A 17,968-nucleotide genomic window follows, 5' to 3' on the forward strand; every position below is an offset into this window, starting at 1 on the left:
TGTAGTGTGTAGAATGAAAAACAGAAAAAGATTCAGAAAAGAGATAAGCATACCACAGTTTTCATTTTGTGGAATATATGTACACAGCATTACTGAAGGATTGAGAAGAGACATTACGTCAGTATTTCAGCTAGTAAAACGTGGTTCAGCAGCTTGCAACTTACCCAAGAATACTATTGAGAACCTGCTTCTTTCGTGGTCAGGGGCCCAACTGCATATGAGAGTCTGCACTGTCGGTACAATGCCGCCCTAGAAGGCAAGAGGAGCGAGCGTAAATAGCTTGTCTAGACAGTAACGTTCAAACACGAGTGTTTCCGTAGCTGCTGTGGAAAAGTGTTCTTTAAATTCCCAAAAAGAAAACAAATAGGCATTTGTAAGAGTTGTTAAAGCAGACAGTTTAGAGTTAGGCCTACTTCACTGTGTAAAACAATAGTATAAAACAATAAATGGTATACTGAAACCAGTCATAATTTCGTTTAGTAATACTGTACTACTCGTTTTGAGCATTAATATTTCGTGAATGACAGACGTTATTAATAGCTCAACTTCATAAAGTCATGTGATATGGATGAAATTACATTCAGAAAAAAGGCTCTGAAATTAGTTGAAAATTGTCGTTGTCTGGTAAGTGAAGAGGATAGCAAAAGCAGACTGGCAAAAATCTTTACCGAAAAAGAGAAATGTTTTAACCTTTAATATATACTCTAAGACAAAAAAGAGCACACACCACAAATATATTATCTGAATGGGACGGAATTTGGTAGATGTGATGTACATATGCAGACAAACAAATAATTCCAGTTTCAGAAAATTGAATCCTTTATTCAAGAGAAATGCTTCACAAACTGAGCAATTCAATAACGCGTTGGTCCACCTCTGGCCTTCAAGCAAGCAGTTATTCGGCTTGGTGTAATGCATATGTGCATTCCCTCCACGCGTTTAAGTCAAGTATTATGCATATTTATGCGATGGGGAATGTTCGGTAGCAGCCAGGCTACATTTACATTTAACAATTAAGCGTCAGCAAGGAGCAGTAGTGATGAAATCATAGGAGGCAATGTTGTGCAACCTTTCTAGGGACAAGATCCGACTATTCGGGAGTAGGATCTTACAATCTGAGACAGTGTTCCGAGACACACTTCCGTCACAATGTCGGCAAACTTGACGTCAGATCCGCCTAGCAACAGCGATTTGAACGCCCATTGGCTGAAAGTTTGGATATGTAGGGAACGAGAGAAGTGTCCTTATTGACTGAGAGAGAAAGGTGGGATGGTCTCTCTTGTCCTTCGGGAAGACAGGGCTTACTTATGAATATCCTAGAAGAAATCGAGATATATGCTCATTTGAAAACCAAATCATCAATGCTGCTCAATGAACAATTAGATTTTCGCGAAAAATATTATTACGACCTTTTTGACGAAATTTTATAATAAAAGCATCTACTCTTTTGTTTTTTAAAAATATAAGACTAGTTATACCCATGGCAAAAGCAATGTATGTAAAATATGCTGCACAACATAAAAAAATTTATTAAATTGACATTGATTATTATAAAAACTATTAGATCGATGATTTTAAAAAATTTAATCAGCAGTCTCATCAGTTATTCAGATATACATAATGTGGAACGCACTCTTGGCTGCTACCCTAATGCTTTAAAGAATATTGCTATAAAAACTACAGTTAAAATAAGACGATTCTGCAGCATCCAACAAAGATGCAATTGTAATGTAGGCGACTCGGTATAATCGATATATACCACAACGCCAAGGACTTTCACATCTTTGATGTAACTGGCACTGTAATAGTATTAAGGTTGCCCATAGAGGGCACAACTATTACTCATCGTAGTTCACTGTTTTTATCCAAAATATAAATAAGCTGTAGACATACTAACTATCTGTTAATCAGACATTTAAATGAATCAATTTTATGTTATTAGTGTATTTCCTACTTTTATACTTTGACGATGGCGTCATATTATGAACGCTGATTGGCAGTTGTGAAGTAGTGTGACAGGAAGTAGGCGGAGCCTCTGCATATTTAAGCTCTTGCTCAGCACTCATAACCATCAGTTGACTGCGTAGCAGCGAGGAGAGCTCCGCCTACCATCCTAAGGGAGCCATGGGTATAATTTATTTTATATTATCTTGTTAAATTTTGACATCATTAGACACTTTCATTTTATTTAAAGATTGGTATCTAGTATTTCTTAAAATTTATCCACAGGTCTGATGATGGTTTTGTAGAAAGAACCGAAACCGGTTACCTATATCATTAAAACATACATGATGTAATCAAGACTGAACTTTAGTCAAAATATAATAATATTAATTTTTCTCCACAGCCGCCCGACGTTGCAGAAAATACGTAGCTTGAAGATTCTTATTTTCAGTACCATAGCCGAGAGCCATAGCCAGGACTCCGACTACAATACAATGGTTAACGGAGGTAAGAAAAAATACTCTCGCGCGTGTGTGGTCCGCAATTGTAATTAATAACTAAAGATCTTTTGCTTTAAAGTGAACTGACTAGCCGAGGAAATTAATATGGAAAGTTTATTCCAATGTTCAACTTGTATGCTCATGTTTTAAGATTCAGAGAGTCTAACATTCATTAACGTAACAAATAATTTAAGATTAATATTGTTAAAAAGGAGAACTTCACAAAAGCATTTAACCGTAAATCAAAATTGAATGAAATATCATTTTTATTAAGGCCCACCACGTAAGTCGGCAACAATCAAAATAATAATAATAATAATAATATATTAAATTACGACGGCCGACGGACGCGAGAGGTCGCTTCTTAGCTAGTACTGTCTGCACGGCTAAATGGTTCAAATGGCTCTAAGCACTATGGGACTTAACATCTGAGGTCATCAGTCCACTAGAACTTAGAACTACTTAAACCTAACTAACCTAAGGACATCACACACACCCATGTCCGAGGCAGGATTCGAACCTGCGACCGCAGCAGGCGCGCGTTTCCAGACTGAAGCGCCTAGAACCGCTCGGCCACATCGGCCGGCTCTGCACGGCTAAAAGTCTGTATTTCATACGGTATATTGTCACAGCCGATCGTCAACGTTGCGCATGGCCTTAGTGACATGAATCCGGTGATCTTATTGGTGAAGGATGTTTTGTCGTTACTGAAAAAAAAGTTCTCCAATTGGGAACAGTTGAGTCAAAATGCTGGCCCAGCAGAAATGAGACACATTCAGACGCCACTTTTTGGTATGCTGGACTGATATCCTCAACTTATAGCACTCGTCTAAGCTCTACGGATGCGTCCAAAGTTGGCACAGTCGCCAATGGCACTACAGAAGGCCGGGTGAATGGTAGCAGCATACAGTACCTGTCCTCTCCAAGTGACACCGCCTTAAAGTAGTACCGTGCATGCGGCCGGAGAGGTTTGCATGTTCGTGCAACACTAAGGGCTATGCCGGCGGTAGCACAAATACTGATAGGGTCTCCCAGTCCAGACAGGTCTTAGTCGATGAACCAGACGAAGTGTGTCTCACAAAGCACGATCTTCCCACTCGCTGTCCTTCATCCTTTCACATTCTTAAGAGAAAAGTACACGAACTTGACAATTGTAGAGAAAACAATTCATTTAAGGGAAGGCTACTCCAAATCAAAAACCCCTATTCTCCAGGATAGGGGTTGGCTATGGGTTACCACTCCATCACAGAGAACTTGTTAACGGTAAATGAACTACAAGGAAGCAACGGAATTTGATAGTACGAAATATACGAAAAGCTCGGGAACAAGGTATACGATTTGGAAGATGGAATATTCGTAGTTTATATAAAACAGAAACCTTAATCAGTCTAGTCAAGGAGATCGAAAGACATAGGATGATTTAGCTACTTTACAGGAAGTTTGTTGGGACGACACTGGTACACAGTATATTATAGAAGCTGTGACAGAGGACAGACATCGCGAGCTGCAGAGTGCTGGAATGACTGCTTCCTAGTAAAAAAGCTAGATACCAGTACAACCCACAGCCAGAGTTAGAAGCAGCCTTAAGAGAGTAGTACGCTACCGTGTCGGTGCACTCAAGGGTACTAAAAAGAAAGGCAAATATCGACTCTAGCTCAGCAACCGATTTAGAATTCTGCAGGAAGCGGATTCACAAAAGAACAGAGAAGAAGTCGGGAAAGAAATCAAGAATGTAGTAACTGAGTTGGCAAATGCACTCATCAAGAAGCGGATCACGGCAAGAAGATTTGGTTAGCTGACGAATGCATTAAGCTATTTTGTGGAGAGAAGAGAAGCCAAGGACAATTGGCTACGAGGCGCAGATTTTGCTCAATGCAAAGCACAGTTCGAAGAAATGCGAAGAACTACCTAAGCAACCCTGAGGAGAGCAAAGAGAACGTAGGTCAAAGGAATGATAATGGAGGCTCAACAAGATTTCTTTGGAAAAGAATCACAAACGGTGTACCGTAAAGTTAACTTGCTCAAGAAATGGTTTCAGAGCTGCCAAAAATTCGTCAAGGAAAATAATGGAACTATACTAACCAATGAGTTCAACATTGTTGAGAGATGGGAAAAAGTACTTCAGGGAGTTCCTCAGCTGTGGTGAACCTAAAGATGTGTCCGAATTTCAACTTCCTGGCATTGTAGATTCAGATTATCCGCCACATACATTGGAGGAAATAAAGAATCTGATAATGAATCTGAAAAAGGACAAAAGCCTAAGTGAAGATGGAATCCAGGCATATGTCATTCAAGTTGGAAGGAAGAGACTCCACAAGAAAATTCAAGACCTAATCAAGAGAATCTTGATTTTGGAGATTCCAGAATACTGGAAGATAGCTGTCTTCTGCTCTATACACAAGAAAGGTGACAAAATAGACTGCACCAGCTACAGAGGAATCACCCTCCTGAAAGTCTGCTATAACATCTTGTCCAACTGTATACTGGATAGAGTCCATCCGTTTGCAGAGGTGAATATCAAGAGGGTTCGAAAAGGGTTGTTCGACTCCCGACAACATCTATGGGCTGCGACACCTCGCCGAGTCCCCCCCGTCACAGGTTCGAGTACTCCCTCGGGCATGGGTGTGTGTTATCCTTAGCATAAGTTAGTTTAATTTAGATTAAGTAGTGAGTAAGCCAAGGGACCGATGACCTCAGCAGTTTGGTTCCATAGTCCTTAGCACAAATTTCCAAATATTTACCTCATCGAGATGTGGGGATATGTGCTCTTCATAGATTTTAGGAAGGGTTCAAATGGCTCTGAGCGCTATGAGACTTAACAACTGAGGTCATCAGTCAGCTAGAACATAGAACTGCTTAAACCTAACTAACCTAAGGACATCACAGACATCCATGCCCGAAGCAGGATACGAACCTGCGACCGTAGCGGTCGCGCGGTTCCAGACTGAAGCGCCTAGAACCGCTCGACCACACCGGCCGGCTTTTAGGAAGGGGTCTGACCGCATCCACCGGGAGAGCCTGATGAATTGCCTGGCCGACTTTGGAATACACATTGATTCCAAAGGCAAAGTGAAGCTCGGGGACCAATCCGCGGAGAGTTTTCACATAAAAACAGAGTTAGGACAAGAAGATGGTGTCCCACCGATATTATTAATCCTGGCGCTCTGGAAGATAATGAGGGAAGCTTTCCATAAGAACTTCGAGGACATCGAGGGTAAGAAAAGCACACATCTCGCATTTTCCAAAGATATGGCCCTGTTGTCCAGCCCTAAGGAAGAAGTGATGCGTATGAGCGACAGTGTGTGGGTGGCAGCGAGTAGACTCATTCTCCTTGTGAATGGATCGGAGACCGAGAATCTGGTGATGAACAGGACTCACATCTATTCAAGAGATCTATTCCACCCTCTGCTAGTCGGAACCCGATCATAATGTACGGTTTTCATATGTTTCCTGCCATTGTAAATGATTCACCTTTACTGTACTGGGACAAAGATGAAAGAGCGTACTGCACGATTAGTGAGTAAGATCCTTGACTCTATGTTTAGCGTTATTTGTGGTTCACTTACTATTCAGACAGTTGTGCAGCGCAATGTTATTTGACACATAGTTGCGAGCGGTTGAGCTTTTCAGAGAATTAGATCCGTTATTAGTGAATATGGGAGAAACTACCTGGAATACTTAATTGTAGAGAAGAAAACTTGTTTATAAAGCTATTTCATTCTTGTATCAGCCGAGAAGGTTTTTGAAGGAACTTTTGAAGGTAACCCATGCATACGCAAGAATAAAATGTTTGATTGTCGGAACTATCATTGAAGGGAATCTTTGTCCCTCAGATAAGTAATAATATTTACGATTAGTGTTAATTTGTCCTCTTTGTTTTCATTACGTCGCAAATTACGCAACTGGTTGATGTGTCTGTAATTTTTGTAATGAGAGAATTTTGCAATTCTTAGAGTCTTCTTGTGTTGTTCATTCCTTTGTGTCAATAGTCAGAGTTTAATTTTTCAAGAAAGACTTTCTTTAAAGTAAAACTCACATCCATCATTCTTCGTAAAGTTTTGAATATTTTCGTCGTATGTACATTGCACCTTATGCCAAACGCAGCAACAGATCGTTTCTCACAAGCAAAAAGAAAATTACAGTAGATTATTTTTCTTTATCTGCTGAATCTGCTGATTTGTATTTGCATTCGAGAACGTCAGTAAATCAGACACAAAGTAGCATGCTGAGCAAGAGGTAAGTACGTTTATTTCATGGCAGATCTCATCTTTGCATTCTTATGATGAAACAGCACGTAGCTTCAATTATCAGGTGTTGTGCTAAGCAAGGAGATTAATTTCATACAGTTATTTTTTCTGATTGTAGCAGTAATTTATCTTTTTGGTTATCCCAAGTCAAACACTGCACTTCATATCAAGCATCTTTCATAGTGTACTTCGATACTGAGCTTCAGTTATATAGTTTTCAATGAGCACACAATTATCTTCTGTTGGTAGTAAATTAGATTCATTTTCATTATTTCAAATTCTGCATTTAATTAAGTTTAAAGTTTTGTTTCACGACGTTGTTCACATGCGCAACCCAGGGGCAATCAACAGTCGCTATTGCTTTGCAGTTGTAAGTAGGCTGTTTAGGCCACCTCTGTATGAAAATCACTGGCTGTACTGTGTGCAGTCTGTGGCTGCTTTGCATTGTTGTAATACTCGCCATTGTAGTGTTAGGCAGCTGGCTGTGAACAGCGCGTAGCGTTGCGCAGTTGGAGGTGAGCCGCCAGCAGTGGTGGATGTGGGGAGAGAGATGGCGGAGTTTTGAAATTTGTCATGAACTGCTATATTTATATATGATGATATCAAGGTAAATACATTGTTTGTTCTCTATTAATATCTTTCATTTGCTAACTATCCCTATCAGTAGTTAGTGCCTTCCATAGTTTGAATCTTTTATTTAGCTGGCAGTAGTGGCGCTCGCTGTATTGCAGTAGCTTGAGCAGCGAAGATTTTTGTGAGGTAAGTGATTTGTGAAAGGTATAGTTTAATGTTAGTCAGGGCCATTCTTTTGTAGGGAATTTTGAAAGTCAGATTGCGTTGCGCTAACAAAATATTGTGTGTCAGTTTAAGCACAGTCATGTATAAATTGTTCAAAGGGGACGTTTCACAGTTGAACGCGATACCTAAAGTACACGTTACACGGGAGAAAGTTTTGGAAAACAAAATATTCAGTATTCACATATATAGACCAATTATTTATAGAAAGCTTACAATACAAAAGGCTTCATAATTTTAAATATCTGGGGGCTATCTGTACAGAGGACACATCGTGTGAGACAGAAATCAAAATGAGGAGTCAAGCCGCAAACTGATCATACTGCGGTCTGAGTGAGCTTTTTACATTACGCAGTCTGTCAAGGAATTTCAAACTCCAGCTGTACAAAACATTTATTCAAGCCGTGGGGCTGTATGGTTGGAAAGCTTGCAGTGTACGGAAAAAAGACTCAGATAATCTTCTCGTTTTCTAATGGGAAATTTTTGAGGAAGATCTATCTTCTCGTACAAAATGAGATCACTGGGAGCGTGGAGGATCTGGCATAATTGTGAGCTGTATGAAAGCTACAATAGACCAAACATCAGAGGCCTGATGAGAAGCAAGTGGCTAGTATGGACAGGACATGTCGGTCAGATGGATAAACAGTCATAGTCTCTGGAATTCATGGATTTTACTCCCTGAGTAAGAAAACCGTTAGGAAGACCGATGAAAAGGTGGAGACATGGAATCGATGAGGATTTGCTGAAGATCGGGGTAGAGGGTGAATGGCGACAGAAAGCAGGAAACAGAATCAAGCACCTCGTAGATGCGCGCGGTCCTCTGGTCCTGATAGTGTAAAGCAGGGCCGCACAAACACGGAAAACCGCACGCGTGCAAAGCGAGGTGCAGCGAGTACCTGCACAGTGCATCGGTTCAACTCGGCATACTTCGCCTCAACTCGGCTTGGTAAGTGAGGCCGGCGCTGTGCGCTGCCGAATGCGCTGCCAGACGGCTTAGTCAACATTGGAATACGTAAGCGCAAGACAATTACCGGAATAATGGAACCATCTGCTCCAAAAAAAGGGAAAATTGCCGAAAGTCAATTTAAACCGGTATGGGAACTCTCCTACTTTTTGTGCGTTGTGACGATAAAGCCAAATGTCTAATCTACGGTACACTAATTACGTGTGTCAGAAAATCGTCTATTGAAAGGCACTGCAGCAAATTGCATTCAGAAAAATATAGTGATATAACAGGGGATGCCAGATAAGAAGAATTACGGAAGTTGCAAACTGTTGCAGAAGAGAATTCTGTATCTACAAACGAGGTTTGTTGCAAGTACTTTAGCATGTATGTTTTGGTTAAAGGTCATGCGAAACGAAATAACATTTATTTGGATTCCTTAGTTTTCGTTTTCGCATAAATTATTTCGAACATATCTTTTTTTCTCTACTTTAGGGTGAAGAAGATGAGGGGTGTTGCGAAAGGACTCTCAGAGCTAGTTACAAAGTTGCTCTACGTTTAGCAAGAGCTGGGAGGCCATTTATGGACGGACCATTAATGAAAAACATTATGTTGGACGTAGTAGAGACAATGAATCCCACATTAGGTCCCGCGTACAACAGAATACCACTTTCCAGAATGACAATACATCGGAGAATCAACGACATTGCTGAGAATTTGCGCCGGCCGAAGTGGCCGTGCGGTTAAAGGCGCTGCAGTCTGGAACCGCAAGACCGCTACGGTCGCAGGTTCGAATCCTGCCTCGGGCATGGATGTTTGTGATGTCCTTAGGTTAGTTAGGTTTAACTAGTTCTAAGTTCTAGGGAACTTATGACCTCAGTAGTTGGGTCCCATAGTGCTCAGAGCCATTTGAACCATTTGAGAATTTGCATGAACAACTGGCAGCCAAAATTGAAAACTTCCTAGTGTACTCCATCGCACTTGAAGAGTCCACGGATATTAACGACACGGCTCAGTTAGCAATATTTTTGCGCGGCGTGGACGACGACCTACATGTAACGGAAGAGCTCCTGGATATGATTTCGTTGAAGGACACTGTTACAGGGGCGGATATTTTAGCAGCTGTTGAAATCGCAGCTGAAGGAATAGGACTCCCTTGGGAAAAGCTGTTTTCCGTAACCACAGACGGAGCACCAGCAATGTGCGGTAAAGCAAAAGGACTTATTGGCCTACTGCGGAAAAAACTTAACATGCCGAATTTACCTTCCGTTCATTGTTTTGCACACCAAGAGGCTCTTTGTGCGACAGTTATCGGTCTTCAAGATGTGATGAAGGTAGTGGTGCGTATCGTGAATTACATTCGTTCTCATGGACTCACTCATCGTTAATTCAAAGAATTTTTGATTTCCTTTGAAGAGGAGTATCCAGATATTCCCTACCACGCTGAGGTGCGCTGGCTGAGCAAAGGGAAAGTGATTTCCCGAATTTTTCGACTACGCTACACTGTGGCTCAGTTTTTGGAGAGCAAAGGACGTCCGGAGCCACTTTTTCATGACCCTGAATGGGTAGCTGATTTAGGATTTTTAGCAGACATTCTGGCTCTCCTAAATGATTTAAGTCTGAAACTCCAAAAATAAAACAATCTCATCAACGATGTGATTAGCAAAATAAACGCTTTCCAGTATAAACTGAAACTCCTCAAAAACAACCTTTCAGAGAAAAATACGCAACACTTTCCTGAACTAGGTAAGCGAGATATAAATTGTACCTTTATTATAACAGCCTGATTTTTATAACCGCTCTAATCAAAACGGTACTATGTTTTTGTTTGACAGCATCTGTGCAGGAAGCAGGGCGCTTCGAAAAATACGTCGAGGTGCTACAATCCCTCGAAAATGCGTTTAACGACCGATTCCAGGTAATGTGGCGGTATATGACATACAGCTAAATAAAGGAGATTGCCTTACATATGCAAGTGTAACATTACATTAAAACCAATAGTACACATTACATGTTTATTAAAATCTATCGCATTTTAGTACTTCGAGACAACGGCTTACATTACTTTCATTTATTAACATTGGCTTTGTTATTGCTTCAGGAAATTACCTACCTGCAGCCAATTCTCGATGTTTTTGTGAAACCTTTTTCGATGGATATTGAAAGTGCGCCTTCAGATTTACATTTCGAACTAATTGATTTGCAAAGCGATGTTCACCGAAAGGATGTGTTTTACAATACAAAAGGTTTGCTCCAATTCTACCAGAATTTGCAGAAGGAAGAATTTCCCAAGTTACACAGCGAAGCAGCGAAGATTATTTCTATGTTTGGTTCCACTTGTGTATGTGAAAGGTTTTTTTCTGTTTTGTCTTGCACAAAAACTAGATTGCGTGCGAGTGTTTGTAACTGTAATTTAAAAAATTCTCTCAGAATTGCTGTCAGCCAATCTCTTGTTCCAGATCTTAGTAGCATAATTGCAAATAAAATAAAGAGCACGTAGGAAGATACATTTGTATTGAAACCAAATTTAAAATTGTTACCATTACAGTTATTATATAAATCTCTTTTGTACCGGTACACCAAACTAAGCTCTCCACCTAGTGTACATTAGTATTTGGCAATGACGAAGACAACAGGGTAAAAGCATTGAAACAGGTCGAGACAGGCGGCGCGAGCGACACAAGCTAAGGAAGTGAGAGGCAGCGCTGTTGCGCAAAGCCGAGGAGTGGGGGGTCTGCACCGTCATCAACATAGCGCAGCCGTCTTCTGCACTCTGCACTGTGCGATGCACCGGTGCATGCACCTTGTGCGGCCCTGGTGTAAAGTAATAACTGGCCTGTTACACGTCTCTACGCAATCTTTATTATGTCTCAAAATATCTATCTTTCCTTAATTATGCTGGGACAACAGACACATGTAGAGACTGTGGGAGCCAAATTACAATATTTTCTCTTGACGTGAAACAGCACAGGCGAGTCGGCATCGTGCCTAGGATTGCTGGGCCCTTCGTTTTACATGGATCGTTCCGTAAAGCCTCTCAAGTGCAGCAAAATTCTAAGAACGCACATGATGCCTGTGAGCAGTGTCGTCGTAACTGCCTTCTGTGTCACGTCTGCTGTGCAGCGAGCTACGTTAATTTAAGTATTAACTGTATTTTTCTTACTTGTCACTTCTTATTCCATGTGTTTTTGCTTTTAGGGAGCTTTCATTGTCGAGTGCTAGTAACAGTGTTCCATAGATTTCGTGTTTGTTTTGAATACAGTCAGAGAGAGTCCCTTTAGTCAGCCACAGTGCCAGTAGTGCTAGTGTTTGTTTTTAATACAGTCCAGAGACAGGTAGTGCTATTTTCATTGTTTTCTACAAGAAGTGTCTAGTAACCACAGTTTAGTCAACTATCAGCCGTCTTTAGTGAATTAGCAGTCTAGTTAAAAGTTGATTTACTCTCTACAGTAAATTGATTTCTTAGGATGGATAGGATGTGTGACTGCTGTGTACGGACGCAGGAGGAGATGGCCACTGTTCACGAACATCTGAATGTGTTGATGGCCGCGGTCAGCCGTCTTCAGGCTGCTGCCTCGGAGTGTAGCGACAGTGGGGAGTCTGGTGCGTCGCAAGGTACACCCCAGGTGTTACATGCTTCACCCACTGTCCCTGCTGTCGAGACATCTTCGTGGGTACCGGGCGCGGTTGGGCCACCCTCTCCCCAAGGAGAGTGGCGGGTTCAGTGGCGTTCGCGGCGCACGAGGCGGAGAGTCAATGTGGAGGCTGGCCATATGGCATCGCCCGCTCTGCTTGTGAGTGGACATGTGGCCGCCCCTTCAGCAAGGTCCGAGCAGACACACGGGGGGAGGGGTTTATTAGTTATTGGGAGCTCCAACGTTAGGCGGGTGATGGAGCCCCTTAGGGAAATAGCGGGAAGGTCGGGGAAGAAGGCCAGTGTTCACTCTGTCTGCTCGCCGGGGGGTCTCATCCGAGATGTGGAGGAGGCCCTGCCGGCGGCGATAGAGAGCACTGGATGCACCCGACTGCAAATTGTTGCTCATGTCGGCACCAATGACTCCTGCCGTCTGGGTTCAGAGGTCATCCTCAGTTCATACAGGCGGTTGGCGTAGTTGGTGAAGAAGGAAAGCCTCGCTCGCGGGGTGGAATCTGAGCTAACTATTTGTAGTATCGTTCCCAGAACCGATCGCGGTCCTCTGGTTCGGAGCCGAATGGAAGGCTTAAACCAGAGGCTCACACCATTCTACGGAGATCTAGGGTGCAAATTTCTCGACCTCTGCTATCGGGTGGAGAAATGTAGGGTCCCCCTGAATAGGCCAGGCGTGCACTACACGCAGGAAGCGGCTACAAGGGTAGCGGAGTACGTGTGGAGTGCACATGTGGGTTTTTTAGGTTAGAGAATTCCCTCCCTAGGCCCGACAAGACGCCTCCTGAGACGCGGAAAGGTAGGAGTAGGCAAAATGCAACAGGGAATAACAAAATTAATCTGCTAATAGTAAACTGCAGGAGCGTCTATAGAAAGGTCCCAGAACTGCTCTCATTAATAAACGGTCACAATGCCCACATCGTACTAGCGACAGAAAGTTAGCTGAAACCAGATGTAAACAGTAATGAAATTCTAAACTCAGATTGGAATGTACACCGCAGAGACAGGCTGGACAGTGAAGGGGGAGGCGTGTTTATAGCGATAAAAAGTGCAGTAGTATCGAAGGAAATTGACAGAGATCCGAAATGTGAAATAATTTGGGTGAAGGTCACGGTTAAAGCAGGTTCAGACATGGTAACTGGATGTCTCTATAGGCCCCCTGGCTCAGCAGCTGTTGTGGCTGAGCACCTGAAGGATAATTTGGAAAATATTTCGAGTAGATTTCCCCATCATGTTATAGTTCTAGGTGGAGATTTTAATTTGCCGGATATAGACTGGGAGACTCAAACGTTCATAACGGGTGGCAGGGACAAAGAATCCAGTGAAATTTTTTTAAGTGCTTTATCTGAAAACTACCTTGAGCAGTTAAACAGAGAACCGACTCGTGGTGATAACATATTAGACCTTCTGGTGACAAACAGACCCGAACTATTTGAAACAGTTAACGCAGAACAGGGAATCAGTGATCATAAAGCGGTTACGGCATCGATGATTTCAGCCGTAAATAGAAATATTAAAAGAGGTAGGAAGATTTTTCTGTTTAGCAAAAGTGACAAAAAGCAGATTACAGAGTACCTGATGGCTCAACACAAAAGTTTTGTCTCAAGTACAGATAGTGTTGAGGATCAGTGGACAAAGTTCAAAACCATCGTACAATATGTGTTAGATGAGTATATGCCAAGCAAGATCGTAAGAGATGGAAAAGAGCCACCGCGGTACAACAACCGAGCTAGAAAACTGCTGCGGAAGCAAAGGGAACTTCACAACAAACATAAACATAGCCAAAGCCTTGCAGACAAACAAAAATTACGCGAAGCGAAATGTAGTGTGAGGAGGGCTATGCGAGAGGCGTTCAATGAATTCGAAAGTAAAGTTCTATGTACTGACTTGGCAGAAAATCCTAAGAAATTTTGGTCTTATGTCAAAGCGGTAGGTGGATCAAAACAAAATGTCCAGACACTCTGTGACCAAAATGGTACTGAAACAGAGGATGACAGACTGAAGGCCGAAATACTAAATGTCTTTTTCCAAAGCTGTTTCACAGAGGAAGACTGCACTGTAGTTCCTTCTCTAGATTGTCGCACAGATGACAAAATGGAAGATATCGAAATAGACGACAGAGGGATAGAGAAACAATTAAAATAGCTCAAAAGAGGAAAGGCCGCTGGACCTGATGGGATACCAGTTCGATTTTACACAGAGTATGCGAAGGAACTTTCCCCACTTCTTGCAGCGGTGTACCGTAGGTCTTTCGAAGAGCGTAGCGTTCCAAAGGATTGGAAAAGGGCACAGGTTATCCCCGCTTTCAAGAAGGGACGTCGAACAGATGTGCAGAACTATAGACCTATATCTCTAACGTCTATCAGTTGTAGAATTTTGGAACACGTATTATGTTCGAGTATAATGACTTTTCTGGAGACTAGAAATCTACTCTGTAGGAATCAGCATGGGTTTTGAAAAAGACGATAGTGTGAAACCCAGCTCGCGCTATTCATTCACGAGACCCAGAGGGCCATAGACGCGCGTTCACAGGTAGATGCTGTGTTTCTTGACTTCCGCAAGACATTCGATACAGTTTCCCACAGTCGTTTAATGAACAAAGTAAGAGCATATGGGCTATAAGACCAATTGTGTCATTGGATTGAAGAGTTCCTAGATAACAGAACGCAGCCTGTCATTCTCAATGGAGAGAAGTCTTCCGAAGTAAGAGTGATTTCAGGTGTGCCGCGGGGGAGTGTCGTAGGACCGTTTCTATTCACAATATACATAAATGACCTTGTGGATGACATCGGAAGTTCACTGAGGCTTTTTGCGGATGATGCTGTGGTACATCGAGAGGCTGTAACAATGGAAAATTGTACTGAAATGCAGGAGGATCTGCAGCGAATTGACGCATGGTGCACGGAATGGCAATTGAATCTCAATGTAGACAAGTGTAATGTGCTGCGAATACACAGAAAGAAAGATCCCTCATCATTTAGCTTCAATATAGCAGGTCAGCAACTGGAAGCAGTTAATTCCATAAATTATCTGGGAGTACGCATTAGGAGTGATTTAAAATGGAATGATCATATAAAGTTGATCGTTGGTAAAGCAGATGCCAGACTGAGATTCATTGGAAGAATCCTAAGGAAATGCAATCCGAAAACAAAGGAAGTAGGTTACAGTACGCTTGTTCGCCCACTGCTTGAATACTGCTCACCAGTGTGGGATCCGTACCAGATAGGGTTGGTAGAAGAGATAGATAAGATCCAACGGAGAGCAGCGCGCTTCGTTACAGGATCATTTAGTAATCGCGAAAGCGTTACGGAGATGATAGATAAACTCCAGTGGAAGACTCTGCAGGAGAGACGCTCAGTAGCTCGGTACGGGCTTTTGTTGAAGTTTCGAGAACATACCTTCACCGAGGAGTCAAGCAGTATATTGCTCCCTCCTAAGTATATCTCGCGAAGAGACCATGAGGATAAAATCAGAGAGATTAGAGCCCACACAGAGGCATACCGACAATCCTTCTATCCACGAACAATACGAGACTGGAATAGAAGGGAGAACCGATAGAGGTACTCAAGGTACCCTCCGCCACACACCGTCAGGTGGCTTGCGGAGTATGGATGTAGATGTAGATGTAGATGAAGATGAGCGCTCTTGTTTGTCAGCAGGGCAGAGCGCACCCTTTGAAGACAGGAAGTTCCGTTGAATACCGGAAGTGTTCGCAAGCGTGACGAATCTACTCTCCCTGCAGGGTATTGAAGTATGCGACTTGTCCATTTTATGCATCCGCAGTGTGAGAACGCTTCGTATTCTGGGAGCTCCAGCAGCCGCTCCCTCCATTTCTGGTTTACCCAATGAGCGGCTAGACAGCAATCGGCGTACCAACCTTCAGACAGCAAAGGAATACAAAGTGGACATTATTCAAGAATTTTAGCGGTTTCCCCCCTGCGAACTATGCTTTAAAGAGAAATCGCATGTGGCCCAGCGGTTCTAGGCGCTTCAGTCCGGAACTGCGCTGCTGCTACTGTCGCAGGTTCGAATCCTGCCTCGGGAATGGATGTGTGTGATGTCCTCAGGTTAGATAGCTTTAAGTAGTTCTAAGTCTAGGGGACTATTGGCCTCAGATGTTAAGTCCCATAGTGCTTAGAGCCATTTGAACCATTTGAGAAATCGTGTGTTGTCAGGCTGATAATTGAGATAGACTCTTCCCTCGATGACGTTATGTTCTGAAGCGAGAGTGTGTTGGTGACGAGTGCGGAGAGCTACGAGTGAGTCCGTGATGTCCGATTTTAGTTCGTCGAGACGCTGTTCTGCAATCTTCCTTGGACCTGTTTACTGTTTGAGTGAGTGTCGCGATTACGCAGCAGCACAGTCCTTTTACATCTGAGCAACTGACAATTTCGTATCCTTTAAATGGCCACATTTTTGTATTTGTATTAACTCAGAGTCGGGATTTAGTATTCAACAGTTTCCATTAATTGTGTTTGTGAGCTACTCAAACCTACTGGAACGTCACTTGCACGTTCCCTAACAGTCTTTCTTGTTGCCAGATTCAATTGCTCATAAATAATTAATTGTGTATAATCTCGTTTAATATATCAATATTCTTTATGAAGAGATTTTTTAATAAATAGTTTAACGGTGTTGCACATCACAATTTAAACATCTTTTGGCGTTATGAGGATGGTTAAGAGTCCACGATTTTTAGTTTCAAGCTACTTTTTCTTATTATACCATTCTTACAACATAATCAATTTTTTTAATGAGTATCATTGGCTCCAGAGTATATTGTACACTCTACATCAAAGAAATACGAGTACACCTGATTAAATAAAAGTGACCCTTTTCGCTCACCTTCAAGACTTTGAACAGGTGACCCTTCATCATTTAAAATCTTATAAATATGTTTAGGCAGATCTTAATCTGTGTTTTCATAGTACCGGTTATCCTTTGGGATACAGTTGTCTCCACTGCGATCAATTTGAGGACTTTTCAGTGGATACGTTTGATTGTTACATTTCGTATGAATGAATGATTTTTTGAAGACGTGAAATTGCTGGGACAGTTTTCCTCTTGTTTTCCGTGATTGCGGCAAGCAGCTTGCAGGACCGCTGCCGAAATTCAGAACGTCTAGGGCCGTTTGGCGGAAGACAGTCAGGTTGGCACCCCACTGGTGTCCGGGCCATCTCCAGACACGTTTTCGGCCTGTGATCTCATTTACTGGAGTAGAATTGTCTTCAGCGAAGAGTCCTGCTTCGAACTGAGTCCCGACGACCAGCGAGGACAGCGGTGGAATACCAGCCTCGCTGTTACACGTCATACAGCGCGACAACCAGGAGTGATGGTCGGCGGTGCCATTTCTTGTCACCCGCGGCAGCTTACAGCACAGCGTTATGTCGACGATATTGTACTCCCCGTTTTGTTGCCCTTCGTTGTAATCCATCCTGGGCTTGCATTTTATCAAGATACGGCGAGAGGTTTTTGCTGCTTGTCTTCGTAATTGTCAAACTCTACCTTGGCCACCAAGGTCGCCAGATCTCTCCCCATTTGAGAACTTTTAGAGTATTGTGGGCAGACCCCTCCCACCATCTCGGGATTTTGACGACCTGACACGCCATTTGCGCAGAATTTGGTACGATATCCTCCAGGAGGACTTCAACGGCTCTGTCAGTCAGTGCCAAGCCGAGTAACTGTTTGCATAAGGGCCAGAGGTGAACCAATGCGTTATTGACTTGCTCAATTAGTGAAGCCATTTCGCTTGAATAAATCTTTCATTTTTTTCTGAAACTGTAATAATTTGTTTGTGTGCACATGTACAACACATGCACCTATTTCCGTCTTCGGAAAATTCCTTCGCAGTGTGTCGCTGTTTGGTCTTAGAGTGTGTTTTAAGCAAGTAAGC

The 17,968-nt window shown here is 42.6% G+C and overlaps 1 protein-coding gene across 1 annotated transcript in view; it reads right to left on the bottom strand.

Annotated features, from left to right (window-relative positions):
- Positions 1-17,968, bottom strand: part of LOC126473713 (sialin-like) — a 134,110-nt gene that overhangs the window by 76,336 nt on the left and 39,806 nt on the right. The window contains exon 4 of the mRNA XM_050100957.1: positions 165-249. Within this exon, the coding sequence (XP_049956914.1) occupies positions 165-249 (85 nt within the window). The remainder of the gene's footprint in view (positions 1-164; positions 250-17,968) is intronic.

This window comes from Schistocerca serialis, chromosome 4, assembly GCF_023864345.2.
Source record: "Schistocerca serialis cubense isolate TAMUIC-IGC-003099 chromosome 4, iqSchSeri2.2, whole genome shotgun sequence".
In the NCBI taxonomy this organism is placed as follows: Eukaryota; Metazoa; Arthropoda; class Insecta; order Orthoptera; family Acrididae; genus Schistocerca; species Schistocerca serialis.